Source organism: Lineus longissimus, chromosome 11, assembly GCF_910592395.1.
Source record: "Lineus longissimus chromosome 11, tnLinLong1.2, whole genome shotgun sequence".
NCBI classification, from domain to species: domain Eukaryota; kingdom Metazoa; phylum Nemertea; class Pilidiophora; order Heteronemertea; family Lineidae; genus Lineus; species Lineus longissimus.
This window is the reverse complement of record NC_088318.1, coordinates 511381-525640: the sequence shown is the minus strand read 5'-3', so window position 1 is coordinate 525640 and position 14260 is coordinate 511381. Positions and strand designations below refer to the sequence as shown.

At 44.6% G+C, this 14260-nt stretch overlaps 2 protein-coding genes across 6 annotated transcripts; both read right to left on the bottom strand.

Moving 5' to 3' along the window:
• Positions 1-1380: 1380 nt before the first annotated feature.
• LOC135496172 (uncharacterized) lies at positions 1381-5167 on the bottom strand. Of its 2 annotated transcripts, none has more exons than XM_064785325.1 (5): positions 4695-5167; positions 3634-3949; positions 3083-3199; positions 2610-2730; positions 1381-2168 (listed from the first exon to the last, which is right to left on the bottom strand). In XM_064785325.1, the coding sequence occupies exons 1-5, from the start codon at positions 4797-4799 to the stop codon at positions 2114-2116; spliced, it is 714 nt and encodes a 237-aa protein (XP_064641395.1). In that variant the 5' UTR covers positions 4800-5167; the 3' UTR covers positions 1381-2113. The 2 variants fall into 2 exon arrangements, with proteins under 2 accessions (XP_064641395.1, XP_064641394.1); XM_064785324.1 differs by having other exon boundaries at positions 1382-2314.
• A 1171-nt stretch (positions 5168-6338) lies between these two features.
• On the bottom strand, positions 6339-14258 carry LOC135496087 (zinc finger protein ZFAT-like). 4 transcript variants are annotated; one of them, XM_064785212.1, is made up of 12 exons: positions 14131-14258; positions 12978-13213; positions 12556-12765; positions 12175-12270; positions 11225-11887; positions 9731-10996; positions 9282-9501; positions 8796-8899; positions 8304-8583; positions 7611-8004; positions 7238-7420; positions 6339-7000 (listed from the first exon to the last, which is right to left on the bottom strand). In XM_064785212.1, exons 2-12 carry the CDS (start codon positions 13198-13200, stop codon positions 6647-6649), a joined length of 3993 nt encoding a protein of 1330 aa, XP_064641282.1. In that variant the 5' UTR covers positions 13201-13213; positions 14131-14258; the 3' UTR covers positions 6339-6646. The 4 variants fall into 4 exon arrangements, with proteins under 4 accessions (XP_064641282.1, XP_064641279.1, XP_064641280.1 ...); XM_064785209.1 differs by having other exon boundaries at positions 14147-14258; XM_064785210.1 differs by lacking the exon at positions 14131-14258 and adding an exon at positions 13635-13695.
• Between the last annotated feature and the right edge of the window lie 2 nt (positions 14259-14260).

Sequence of the window (14260 nt, the reverse complement as noted above, 5' to 3'; positions counted from 1 at the left end):
TGATGACGTGCCCCATTAACAGGACGTAACATCTATTTTAAAATGCGTTTCGAAAGTGAATGCATGAGGACAACCCATTTGTGTCGTATATCACTGGAAACGCCCGATTCCCGTGAATAAGGTCAATCACAATGTATTACATTACCAAAACAAAAATGTGTCGGAAGGAACTATATGGATGGTCCCATCGCACCCCCCCCCCCCTCCAGCAGTATGACACAGAAGGGCTAGTTGACTGTCCACCGGGGGGGTTTGGGGGGAGCTTCCCCCCAACGCACTGGTAAAAACCTATGTCGACGGAGGGGGGTTTGGGGGGTGTCCCCCCATTGTAAGAGCTGTAGTTGTTAGAGCTTGCACTTAACATATGCTCGTAGGGGGGTTCGGGGGAGCTCCCCCGACCTAAAGGGGGGCTCACTAAGTTCTTGACTTTACATATTAGCTTTTCATGAGACATGACACGATGCGAGGCCGTGTTTACTGCCTATGAGACATGACACGATGCGAGGCCGTGTTTACTGCCTGTGAGACATGACACGATGCGAGGCCATGTTTGTTGTATTCTTCCACTGTGTTACGTTGCTTTACGGATCTAACCTGGCGAATCTAATCTAAAGGACGAATTTGATCAGCAGTGTAGAATACAATGTTCACTTTATTTCACTCGTGCTCGTAACAACCACGACAATTACTAATTCCGAATAGACCGTGTTAACAGCCGAAGACACGAACACGACAATGTTTACTGCCTGTGAGACATGACACGATGCGAGGCCGTGTTTACTGCCTGTGAGACATGACACGATGCGAGGCCGTGTTTACTGCCTGTGAGACATGACACGATGCGAGGCCGTGTTTACTGCCTGTGAGACATAACACGATGCGAGGCCGTGTTTACTGCCTGTGAGACATGACACGATGCGAGGCCGTGTTTACTGCCTGTGAGACATGACACGATGCGAGGCCGTGTTTACTGCCTGTGAGACATAACACGATGCGAGGCCGTGTTTACTGCCTGTGAGACATAACACGATGCGAGGCCGTGTTTACTGCCTGTGAGACATAACACGATGCGAGGCCGTGTTTACTGCCTGTGAGACATTTATACTATGCGAGGCCGTGTTTACTGCCTGTAGCTGTGAGACATGACACGATGCGAGGCCGTGTTTACTGCCTGTGAGACATGACACGATGCGAGGCCCACTGCCTGTGAGAGAATCTTTCATAAAGGAGTTCCTATTCAAAATTTAAAAAGCCCGAAATGATGTTTGCAAACCAAATAACTAACAATCCGGGGAAGCGACGAGGTTTGAATGAAAAACTTGAGTCTCAGGGTGGTAAACTGACATAGTGCATCTTATTTTTCGAATGCGTCTCCCTTTAATATCACCGATACGTTTTCATTGGAAATGTGCTAAAAATAATCGAACTCGAGGAATAGATAGAATCACAGCATCCTCCTCTCAGCTCGTGTTGAACAAACACGTTGACCTTCTAGTTTTACAGTTTAATCTTTAAGATCTGAATGAACCCATTCAACATTGAAAGGTCGCTATCTTGTTTGAAGCGGTTCCTCAACCTTGAAAAATGACGAAAACACCTTCTTTTGTTTTCAGTTTATTGTGTAATCACGGGATTAGCAAAGTGTCAGGAAAGCTTTTAAAATTTCACCAACAAGAAATCGAAAGCATTCAATGGTGGCAAAAATAAACACAGTTGTCGTTACGTGAAAGAACCGCAAAGGTTATTGAGTCGAGAGAATCAGGGAAATCTTTTAAAATTCATCATGATTTACATATCTCGTAGTTCTCAGCACTTCGTAAGAGTTCGAAACCTGCCTATTAACTGTACTTGATCTATGTTTCTGTACACAGATCAGCGGATAGTAATCTTACAGTCCGGGAGCCCACTTCAATCCTTTAATAGCTTGCTTAGGCAAATGTTGGCCTGGCGTTGAAACGATCATTCCCGCCAGCGTCTGCAGGACGGCCAGCGGCCTGCACCCTGACCAGCGCTTCGCGCGCACACCTCAGAGGCACTCTCTTGGATCGAGTTGTTCACCGCAGAGATCGTTAACATTAACGTCGGCGTCAATAACTGATGTTATTCAAAGCTACTACTGCTGTTTTACCATGACACGGCAATCGGACGCGATTCTCCGGCGTTGGCGACTGTAAGAGACAATTAAGACTATTGAGCCAAAGAGGAAAGTGGTCATGCGTCATTTCCGGTTTCGAATCATGGGTTAGTCGTCATTAGTGACTAGTGCTGATGCTGGGTAGGACAACCAGCCGCTAGGCTACGACGCTGTCGACGACTGCAAGAAAAAAAGTTGAGGTAAAATTCAACTCTGAAGGATGAAAACATTTCTGAGTCCAAAACTTTTTTTCACTTGTTTTTTTCGGCTCAAAATGAAGAAACATCATCAGCCCCAACAAAATTTTTGGCTTTGAAAATTTTTCAGAATTTTGAACTTATGAAAAAGTTCAACAATTTTGGCGGGAAAACTTAATCATGCATTTGTCCCCGGATTTTCAACTTCACTAACGCGAACACCCCGGTAACGCGACCATTCAATCAATGTCTAAACCTAGAGATTCAGGATGACCTACCTTGGATTGGTCACCTCCTGGGCGAAGCTGTTTTCCATCCCTGAGAAGACGATCGAAAGACCCATTGATTCGGAGGCTATTTCACTGACAAAATCAAGGAGTTCATTTTCGAGATCTTGTTCTGAAAAGAAAACAAGATTACAATGTGCTAAGCTGTATCAAGAACTGATGAAGACTATGACTAATTTGGAAAAATCCTTTTGCGAAAGAGTGGCCCAAATTTATCTTAACTCAGATATAGAATATTCAATAATTCACTATAGATATATCACCAGGAGGAATAAATGATAACTTGATACTTTGAATATACCGATTGCAGGCCACAGTCAAATCCCCAAGGCAGTCAGTTCTGTAACTAACGCTGGCCTATAGAATGGCGTCAGATGACATCAATCCATGCCTTATTCCTTCAGGCGAAAGAACTGAGGCTCTTCCCTGAGTATCAAAGTTCAAGGCCATTGGCACCAACTTACCATCACCAACAGACATGAGGTCGATCAAGTCCTCAATGGTGTTCTCCAGCCTCTGCATGATCTGCTCAAACAGACGCACGTTCAGACGGAGGCGCGTGCTGGCCGCGGATTCACCATCTGTAATGAGTAAATGAACGATGATTAAACATGTCGAATTGACCTTGGTTGTGACGCCAAGGACCGCGGCTGCGATCGAAACGACATCCTGTACGTGACCAAGGCCTTCTTGAGTTTCAGTTTGAGGCATCACTTCTTAAACCGCGCACAACCAAAGTCATGGAATGTCGTAAAAGACAGTTCAGCACTACCTGCGCGCTCTGCCAGTCTGTACTGACACCCTGCCCCATTTCACTTTCATTCCCTGCTATGCACTGAAACTGCACTACCTTGCACTAAATCCATCCTACCATCCGATGTAAGAAAAAAGTTGATCCCGGATTCAAATGCCTTCAAGCGCCATTTACAGTGTCTATATACCGGAGACTGAAGAGCATCCTCCCGGCCCGACTGGTGACATTACACGATGCTATTTGTTTAAAGTATACACCCACCTCCAGTGACCAATAAAAGCTTTTCGTCATCCTTGAGGACGACCTTGGCCACATCCTCCTTCAGCATGGCCGTCGCCTCATCCGCGATACTTTGCGGGGGTTGCGTGCGTGTCTCGACGGCGCTATCGGACTTCATGACTGTCAACATTACCAGGTATGGCTCAAGGTTCGTATTGGTGTGTTCCGTGACAGAGGTCAAGGAGTTTCTTAGCTCTTTCAGGAGATGAGTGGTGAAACCGGAGTTGGATACGTCCAGAACTTGATTGCCCCATTCTTGGACAGATTCACTGGTCTTTAGCAGCATATTGGCGGCTATCTGAAAGAAGTTGTAGGCGTATTATAACCCTTAAAAGGCCAAATTCCCAAAATTGTATCACGGCCTTAAGCTTAAGCTTACAGGGAACAACGTCTCATTTCAGAAAGATAGGTGTATTTTGTGTTCTGCTATATCCGGTTTAATTGGATCACACGCGATCAATGTTGAAATATGAATTGTCAAAAAGTGTTTCTCAAGTGATATAAATTCCGGTCACAATCAACTCGTTAGGAACCTCATTCATGTTTTATATGTTTCTGAATGGTAATTAATACATGTAATGAACAGTGATTCTGCTCTCTTAAAAAGGGCTCATTGATTGGCAAGATTGCAATATTTGCCAAACTAACAAATCTAACGAAATATCATGAATAAATAATTAAGTGACGTCTGTAGACACTTTTGTCGTATAATTATTTAATCCTCTTATGACAAACCAGACAAGGAATATATTTGACGTTTGACAGTTTTCGACTAATATTTCTACATGATATTTTTATTACCTAAGGGCCGGTGTAATGTTTTTGAGTGTTTCCCCTCATTGTTTGGGAACGCTCAAAAATAGATTGACAAGTTTTTCTGTGTATCCCCCCTATTGAAAAGTCGTGGTCTCTCTAGCTGCCTATTGTTTGGAAACACTGACACATGGGGAACAACCACAGATGTTACACCGGTGTACAGGGAAGGACTAATTCTCCGGAGGATTAACTTAACTATTACACCGGGAAGTGGTACATTTTCTTACCTTATACATATTCTCAGGTGCTGCTTTTTCGGAACTAGTGGGTCTGGCCAAGGAAGAATTGAGTCCCAGAAGGACCAACATCAATAAAGCTAAATGAGACTTCATGACGGAAGGTTCAGGCAGTGGGTGCGGTCCGGGGTTTGTTCAGCGGTCCTCGGCGGAAGGTTCAGGCAGTGGGTGCGGTCCGGGGCTTTGTTCAGCGGTCCTCGGCGGAAGGTTCAGGCAGTGGGTGCGGTCCGGGGTTTGTTCAGCGGTCCTCGTAATCGTCCCTTGTTCCAGTCGTGGATGTTACGTTCGGTTCTCTTCACTTGCAAAGAAGGATTGTCTATAAGACTGTTCTGCGAGTGATTATAAATGACAAGTTTCTCCTTTTCTTTGGAAGTGATAACGGATAATTTCGCTACATCCTGGAGGTTTAGTAGAATTGTTATTGTGTCCAGGACATGATTATCAGGCTGGTAATATTGATATGTTGGCCTAAGTACTGAGCTGGTTTATCGAAGTGTTTGGTTATTGCGAATCTCCCGTGTCGATTCATACCTGTTTTGATAAGCATACATTGATAGGCCTATTGTGATAATGGGCATATCTTACCAAGAATAGGTTCAATTTGATAAGTTAGGCACATTTTTTAATCAGTTTAAAGACGGTTAATCACGCAAACGACACTTGACCTATTGGCATATCAATGCGGGTTTTCCCGTTTGTATCCGTGTTTCGTACGCGCCATCATTCTACAGTGAAACAGGCAAAGAGCCATCACGACTTAGACGACTTTTTGGCTCCCCCTTTCAACGTTCTGGTTGGTAACTCATGCTTTGATTTTCCCTTGTGTTAGCTGTTGCCCCGCATGATAGGGAAAGCAACCAGCTGAGGGGGCCATGTCGGTAAACGCGTTGTCGCACGCCGTGATGCTCCTGTATCTTGATGCATCTCATGCTCGTGCGACATGTTATTGAGGAAATGAATTGAGCAGCTCTGTGGGTGGAGCGGCGATCAGCAGTTCTGCAATATCCCGCTGCAGGTCCATGCCAAATGAGTCAGCAGTGTGACCGGAATCTCAATCTGACACTCGTCAAGACGCCTTAGCTTTTCGAGAGTAACTTAATAGCCCCTGTCGTTGTGCATATTATCCATCCTTCAGGAGGGAGGAGACTTGAGGATTGATGCCCACGGCTTGTAAGTGGTCGGCATGTCAATAGATTGTCAGGCCAAGAGACAGTATCATGAACACGGATGCAGCCATTGCGACTACTCCAGGTGACATGTGGCTTGGACCACTCGTGCGAGAGGATTCGTTTTTATAAGACAATTGATATAGTGTTAATATTCAGCCACTTCGTTAAGGGACGCTGGGTGTCCCTCTGAATTGGCGTTTATTGGTGCAGGGCGACAGTGACTAAGATCTAAACGTCTTCTCCATACGACTACAGTAGGAGGACATCTCATCACTTGTCTGAGAGAGAGAAAAACCATCGTGAGATTCTGGTTTCTTGTCACTTCTTCATCATCACAAAATATTGAGAGGCAGTAAATCCACTGGTGCCAGGATGCCAAAAACAGAATCACCAGGATGTCAGCAAAGACGTCCTTGGTGAAGTAATAACAAGACAATATGATTTAACAAAGATTAATGTATTCATTCATACACATCCCAATAAAATCCAAACTTACAAAACACCATAATGGTTCAGCATGCTTATATATAAACAAGAGAAATACCATAACCTTAGATGCATAATCTAACATGCCGGAGTCTCATGGTCTAGATTAGAAACAGAACTGTGAACATTTGAACCATATTTCTCATTCAATTTTCATTAGAGATGTAACCAAAATGAGTTTTGCCGCTCTCATTAGTAATGAGAGCGGCAAAATTCATTTTGGTAAACAGGGCATTTTGAACATGTACATGTATAAGTCTTATAACCCTTACATGTTGATAGATTTATTTAGCTGGAAATGTTGGACTCTGAGGTAATCACATTGACATCTTCCTGTACAGTCTGGAAGAACTCATTCCCGGGGGAAACAGACAACACTTCCGTCACACCTTCTGGTATGGTCACAGTGTGTGGCAGAGCTTGGGAAGATGTGACCACTGTTTCCTGACCCATGACACAGTTCTCCTCATTCATCACTTGGATCACAAACTCTCCTGATTGTAACGCTTGGGAGGCTTCTGATGAGACGACGAGTTCCTGGCCGTCTTGCTGCAGGATGATGGTCTCTGGATTCACGGAGACGATCTGACCATCTTGTCCTGTCTGAACTGTAATCTGTTGAGACTGGCTTGGAAAGGTGCCCTAGAACAGATGGAGAGAAGCAGTGTTATTGAAGTTGTTGAAGTCCCGTATGAATATCCCTCGCGTTCAAGGCGAACAGGAAGGGTTTTAAAAAGGCAAACAATATTAAACAACTTGAAATTTCATCTCAAGTTGCCACCTCAACATGGACTTGTAAATCAACAGGAACACCTCTTCAAGTATTTGCTATTGTGAACATTAGATTGTGACCGAATCAGACAATTTTCTAGAACTCACTTGTTGTGACATGTCGATGATTTGCTGTAAAATGTTAACAGCAGATTGTGTCTTCTCATCAACATCATTATCAGCAGTGGGGACGGTCGAGTACTGCAACGTCTCCAGAGCTTCACGGGCATCGTCCTCAGCTGTTTGAGTATGGACCACGGAATCCGCAGGGAGATTGTCCACCTCAATTACCTAAAGGACAAAAGTTTTCAATCAAGAAACTATATAAAATGTTTGAAGCTACATGTAAGTATTGCAGAGAATGCTAGAGAACCTAGCTATACCCAGCTGACTGGTACTAAAACCTGGACCTCTCTGTTGATGTCACCAGATACAGAGGAGGGATGACAGCCTCGCCTGAATGGTTGGTGTCCCAACTCACCTCAACTCCTGTTCCCATCTCAGCCTCCTGGCCACTGACGACATCCGCCGGCACGATGCGTGACACCTCGGTCGTCTCAAGAGCTCGGATATCCTCAACATGAAGGTGATGACGCACTTTCAAATGTCGCTTGATGTCCCAGATATTGCCGAATATATAATCACAGCTCAAGCACTTGAATGCCTTGGTGTTTGGCGGCAGTTCTCTTGAAGATGACGTGGTTGCTTCTACGCTTTGTTGGGGCAGATCTTTGTGGAACTTGGTGTGGTGGATCTTCATGTAGCCCAACGTATTGGCAGAATAATCACAGTATTCACACATGTACTTCTTGATGACCTCGTGAGTTTCCATGTGGCGTTTCAGATGACTTTTCTGGATTGCTTCATATGGGCATCTGAAAAATACAAAAGCCGAACTTCACCAGAGCTTAACAGAGAATGCCAGAATGGGCATCACTCCAATCATTTACAACTGGCCTCCTGCTGATCAGTCAACAACCACAGGGAAGTCACTCTGCTGGTAGGTGGAAGGAAACATTGGACTTTATCACATCATTCTACGTGTCATTTCTTTGAGGGAATCGATCTTACATTTGCACTGCTGAAATCAAAGCAAAGTTTTGAACCAGAAATTTACTGAACATTCACTCAATTATCAAAAACGCACTCTTGCAGTCTTCCTTGCCAAAATTACCTGCTACATTTGAATATCCTTCCCTCTCGATGACTTCTCATGTGCCATCGAAGTGCTGTCCTCGACTTGTAGAGCTTGCCACAGTCTCCACACATGAACGGTTTCGTCTGACTATGACGGAGCATGTGACTCTTCAAGTTGTTCATACTGCGGCAGGCATGTGGACAGAGGGAGCACTTGAATGGCTTGATGCCCTCATGGATCCAGATGTGCTTCTGAAGGTCACTGTTAGCCCGGGTGAATACCTTATCACAGTAGGGACACTTGTAAGACCTCCGACCTGAAATGACAAATGGATCAATGAGGTTCTACTAAGTCCTTCAACTGCATGTATGGCAGGCATCAGGTAAAGATATCTTCTCACCAAAAACCAGATTTGATAATTCAGCGACTTAGCAGTTGAAAACCATGTATTCTATGTCAGGAGTAGTCCAGCTCACATGGAGAGTTTCCTGTGTAAGGATGAGGTTTGTATTCCCCAGGACCACCTACCTATTTTGCCCTGCATCCTGTGGTTGTAACCAGTCACCTTCTTGGCCTCCGCTCGGCTCATCGTAGGATGCTTGGTCAAGATATGAGCCCCAAGCGCCTTCTTACTGGAAGACAAACAAGACAAAGAGTTGGATTTGAACAATCCACAACACCTACAAGCTCACCATTGGTATTGCCAAGGATGCCGCGGGCACCAGAGGACATCCAATTCCAGCCTCTAGTCGTTCACAATGAATCTACCAGGTCTACATGACCACCAAGACCATGACCAAGACCAACAACAAATGAAAATTCATCTCACCAACAAAAGGTGTGAAGTTATTTCAGAAACTATGATGCGAAGTCCTAGTCAACCTTGTAACTGGATATGTTTGCATGAACTTGTCATGATGTTCACATCACTGTTGGTACGTGCATAGCTCATAGTTATGGCAAGTGGATTAATCAGAACGCAAGATCCGCAGGGCATTTTGTTACCTAACTCACCTCGCAAATACGCTCTGGCATATGGGACATATATTGGAAGGTGACTCAGCCTCCTTGTGTTTATGCTGATGGGTCCACAGCTGCGTCCTTGCTCCTGCCACATAGTCACACTTGTCACATTTGAGTGAGATATGCTGATGATGCTTCTCACAATGACGCTTCAGGTTCTCGCGCGTGATAGAGCGATACTCACAGTCTTCACATGCAAACGGCTTGTCACCTGGAATGTAAACAAACCATCAGCAGACGACCCTAGGTGCAAGAAAATGACATCTACTTCACTATTTTCTCTGCAACTTGTATGTAAGGAAATATATTTGAATAACGCTTAGTTCTGAACAACTTCTCCGTCATTTGTTCCAAAGTAGTCTGTCAGTTTAGTTTGCAACATCTCTGAGAGGAAGCTGGACTAGCTCGAGTTACCATGCCTTCGGAACAAAGCCACCTACCTGTATGTGTCCTCAGATGTGGCTCATAATCCAACTGCGAGTAGAACAACCGCCCACAGAATTCACATTCCTGGTTCCCAAATGTCTCGCGCAACTTGGTCAGCACATCCATATTCATCGCCTGATACTGTAACTTATTGTATATGTCCTGGTTTCTCTCTTCATCCTCCGTGCCTAACAGATGACGCGGGACAGGGCCTTCCATGCTCTCAATGCCGGGTTCGTTGGAGCTCTCTGGTCCTTCCATAGCTTCTTCCTGACCACATGTTTCATCAGCTCCATCACCTGTAGCAGCACCCTCAGTCTCCAATAGCTCTTCTTTAACCTGGACCGGAGCTTCTGTGCTTGATTCTGGCTGTATATCGGGCACGGCATCTTGTGCGTCAGTCCCCTCTATCTCCACAGGTGCATCATCTCCAGCTAGAGGCTGCTCCTCAACAGTACCTTGCATCTCTTCTTGCTCAGTCTGTAGCGGCGTGTTGAGTTCTTGGATGATCTGCGTCACCTCGACAGCCTCACCAGACTGCTCCTCTATTGACTCCTCAATCGCATCCTTCAACTCAAACAGAGCTTGCGTGTCCTCCTTAGCTCCCTCTATAACTACCTCAGTATTCTTCACATCATGTTTCACAACATATGCTTGGCCAAGATGGTCGATGCTTCCGTCAGGCTCTGGCAGATAAAGACTACAGTTAATCGACGCCTCAAACAGATCACCCCAATCCTTTTCAGTTGGTTGTGGAGCAACGTCGCCAAGATGCTTCTCAGAGATATGATCATTGAGACGAATCGTGCTCAAGAACTTCTCATGGCATGCCGCACACTGATAGATAATGCGATGCTTGCGGATATGGTTTTCCAAATAGACTCTTCGACTGGCCGTGTAATCACACAACTCACACGCGAAGACGTTTGGATTGGCTTTAATGTTATGAATGAAGAGATGGCGATCCCTGTCCATTCGTTTCTTGAATTTTCTATTGCAGACATGGCACTGGTGAAGGACTGCTTGACCCTTGTTGACGCGTGGGGTGAATTCCTTCAGGTATTCTGCCCCTTCCTGCGTCTTACCGTGATACTTTCTCACATGATTGTACAACGATTTATTCGTGCTGTAGTCCTTTTTGCATATGCTACATTTGATCTTTCGAACACTGTGCGTCCCCATGTGCTCGTTCAGGTGTGACTTGTTGACGGTTTTGAATTTACATTTGGTACAGCTGAAGAACTGGCCGGTGTGTTTCCTAATGTGAGTGTACAGGTTGCCTGGAATGAAGAGTAAGGAATGGTTAGATGGATACACAAACAAGTAACCAACCCATACACAAACATTGACAAGTAACCATCTGTAAGGATAAGAAGTAGTGGATTTGACTTCAAAAATTTCTCTTCACAACAGCTTACTTGTATTTTAAGGACAAACCTTTAACCCAAGCTATTGGGAGGTATATGTAACTGAGTGTGTAGCATCCAACGTATGATTCTCAACCTTACCTTTGGAGTTGGAAGCATAGGTACACTTGGGACATCTGAATGGCTTCAGGTTCGTGTGAATCAAGCAGTGATGCCGCATGTGGGAGATCGTCTTGAATACCTTATCGCAAGTATTACACGAGAAGATCGTCAACTCAGGAGAGATCCGATTGGCTGGTGGTGGAGCATGCTCATTCACATTCTGCTCAATGATATGCGTTTTGAACATGTGGTCGATCTGACTCAAGTCAACATTCAGATTTTGTTCAAACTCGACCTTTTCCTCATTTGTCTCAAATATGGGCCTCTCTTTGATGGTTGCAGTTGTGCTACTGGCGTAGGTGACGACAGACTGTGACGCCTCTAACTCAGTTTGACCATCCATTTCTATTGTCACGTTTGGTTCAGCATGTTCACCACTGTCCAGACCCTGCAGCACTTCAGAACTTGGCACATGCTCCGTCTTGACTTTTTTCGCACGAGGGGAATATCGGGCAATGATAACTTCATCGTCCAAGTCGATATTTTCTGGCCCACTGTCAGCATCATTCTCTAAACCAGGCACCGCCTCTTTCTTACTGATGTCAACGTATTCTGAATTAGCGAGGCACCGATGTGAATTGTAGTGTCGCAGTCTTGTAAAGGTTCGTCTGCATCTTGGACAATGGAGTCTTCCATCATTACCTGAAATGAAATGGGCAGCCACTTAACCCCACTCATAGGTAGGCTATCAGCCTCGCACTCTATACCACTCTTCTGTAGCTTTTGTGGGAATAGATGAATCGCTACTGACCTGCTGATTCAGAAATCATCACTCACCTTTGTCACATCCAGTAGTGGCAGAGAGAATATCCTTCAATCTGCTTGGAGAATGGAAATAAGCTACACTCACTGTAGAGATGTATCTCTTGTTACAGATTGCCTCCAGTCACAGGATATCATTGAACACCAGGACATCAGTGGCTACTTACCAATGCTAACAGAAGCATCTTTGGTCTCTGTTACCGGTTTTTCCACCACTAAAGGTTTCTTCCCTTCACCCTTCCTTGGCCGACCTCGTTTTCTTCCTGGAATCACAAAAACACAATGAATAAAATACATGCACATGAACAGGCTGAATGGCCAGGACATTTTCATAGTTTCAATGCAGTGGTGTATGTTACACTTATCTTCAGAACCATTTTGTTTGCCAATCATGAGTCAATAGAATTAGAGGAATCAGTATCCATGTTTCAGGGAAACCTCCACCGTCACGTAACATAGTTTGATTGAAAACCTGGTAAAGCTTGATCTTGCTATCAAAAGAAATACATGAAACTATTGGTGTTGTAGTATCGGTTTTCTCTCCTTACCGGGTGTTTTGGGAGTCACCTGTTGGACTTGTATTGCTTCCCCTGACTCATGATGGACCACTGGGCTGGTCAGCTTGAGGAAGGTCGGTCCTGTCCCTTCCAACAAACTCCCAGACTGGCTTGCTGCTTTCACTACAGCCTCTGCTTGTTCTTTGGTTAGTCTGATGCCCTCTGAGACAGGAACCTGGATAAGTTGCACATGCTGAACAGCTGGAAAAAAAACGAAAACTTGGAGCTATACTTTTGCAATGTTTAAAAGGTGATATTCTGATTTTTAGCAATACAAACATAATTACCCCTTTGCATTTTCAAGTACATCATAATGATGAGATGAGACCCAAGAGAATGATTTAGTCATAAACCGATTTAAAGCTGTCAAACAGATGGCTCGAAGACCGGACATTCCTGAGCTGGATACTTACAGGTAGCTCCCTCAATTGTGCCCTCCTGCACTTTGTCCGTCTCATGTGATGTGTCCACTGCCTCAGCCACAATATGCATGGTACTGGCATCATCTGCTTGCTGTACGATATGCATTTCTTCCTCTTGGGCCGACTCACAAGGTTGCTTCTTGTGCTCTATAAACAGTGAGATGTCGTTGAATGTGGTCTGGCACGAGCCACAGATGAAGGTGTCTGCAGGCATCTTGATTTCTTAACTGAAACAAACAGAGGAGTTAGAACTAATGGTCACGATATGACAAGCAGCTCTTCTTCGATGGGAATGTACATTGTTTATCTGGCACACTGCTCCATGAAGACCACATCTTAATCTCTGAAGACGTCCAGGGCTAATTCACCATGTCATCATCAATCAAGAGTTAGAATAGATTGAACCCCCCAAATAATGGCCCTTTTATCTCGTACGGTACTGTGATGCGATCAAATTCAGAAAATCGTGAGGAACGAGTTTACAATCCCCATTCACAGCACAAAAAAAGGTCATCGGTTGACTATAGAAGCGCCACTGTTCAATTGTTGAATGCGATAAAACTACGTCATTTCTGATTTCCGATCGGGGATTGTAAATTTAAGCCAATCGTGACACCCGCCATGGCAACAGTGACTCACTTCACTGACCTGTGGCCAGACAAACAACGTCGCCTTTCCTTTTGGCGACATCGCCCAGACAATCTTGACACCCGCCATGGCAACAGTGACTCACTTCACTGACCTGTGGCCAGACAAACAACGTCGCCTTTCCTTTTGGCGACATCGCCCAGACAATCTTGACAGCAGAGGTAGGTTAGGTAGGCATAGGACAGGTGCGAGAGGTTTCGATAAGCCGGCGGCATCCATCACGAGCCATTCGCACCCAAAAATCTAGGCCAGCCAAGTACATGATCCAAAATCTAGGACTGCATGGACTGACTAAACATCCAAATTATGGATCAAAATTATATATTTTAGCAGTTTTTTTTAAATCTAGGTAAGTGCCAACTGCAACTTATACTAGAATCACCGGCCAGCTCTACATTACAAGACATTTGGCCGACATTTCGTCACACAAAAACGCATTTTTCCAGTACTAATCTGACTTTCGTAAAATACTGAAGTTGTGCAGAGTGCTGCATACTATTCTGAAAACGTACTGTAGCAATCAAAGAATGCCTTTAGAGCTCGTAAGTCTGCATTTATCGAGTTTAAATCTGCTTTTCTGGCGGCTTGAGAATCAAAATGGACACTATTGCGAAATCTCGTATGTT

Excerpts from the sequence above, each read along its gene's own strand:
- LOC135496172 (XM_064785325.1), bottom strand. The coding sequence starts at position 4,799 with ATGAAGTCTCATTTAGCTTTATTGATGTTGGTCCTTCTGGGACTCAAT. Across the intron at positions 3,950-4,694 it reads CACCTGAGAATATGTATAAG|ATAGCCGCCAATATGCTGCT; the intron begins GTAAGAAAATGT and ends AACTTCTTTCAG. Across the intron at positions 2,731-3,082 it reads CCTCATGTCTGTTGGTGATG|AACAAGATCTCGAAAATGAA; the intron begins GTAAGTTGGTGC and ends TTTTCTTTTCAG.
- LOC135496087 (XM_064785212.1), bottom strand. The coding sequence starts at position 13,200 with ATGCCTGCAGACACCTTCATCTGTGGCTCGTGCCAGACCACATTCAAC. Across the intron at positions 12,271-12,555 it reads GGTGACTCCCAAAACACCCG|GAAGAAAACGAGGTCGGCCA; the intron begins GTAAGGAGAGAA and ends TTGTGATTCCAG. Across the intron at positions 10,997-11,224 it reads CTATGCTTCCAACTCCAAAG|GCAACCTGTACACTCACATT; the intron begins GTAAGGTTGAGA and ends TCTTCATTCCAG.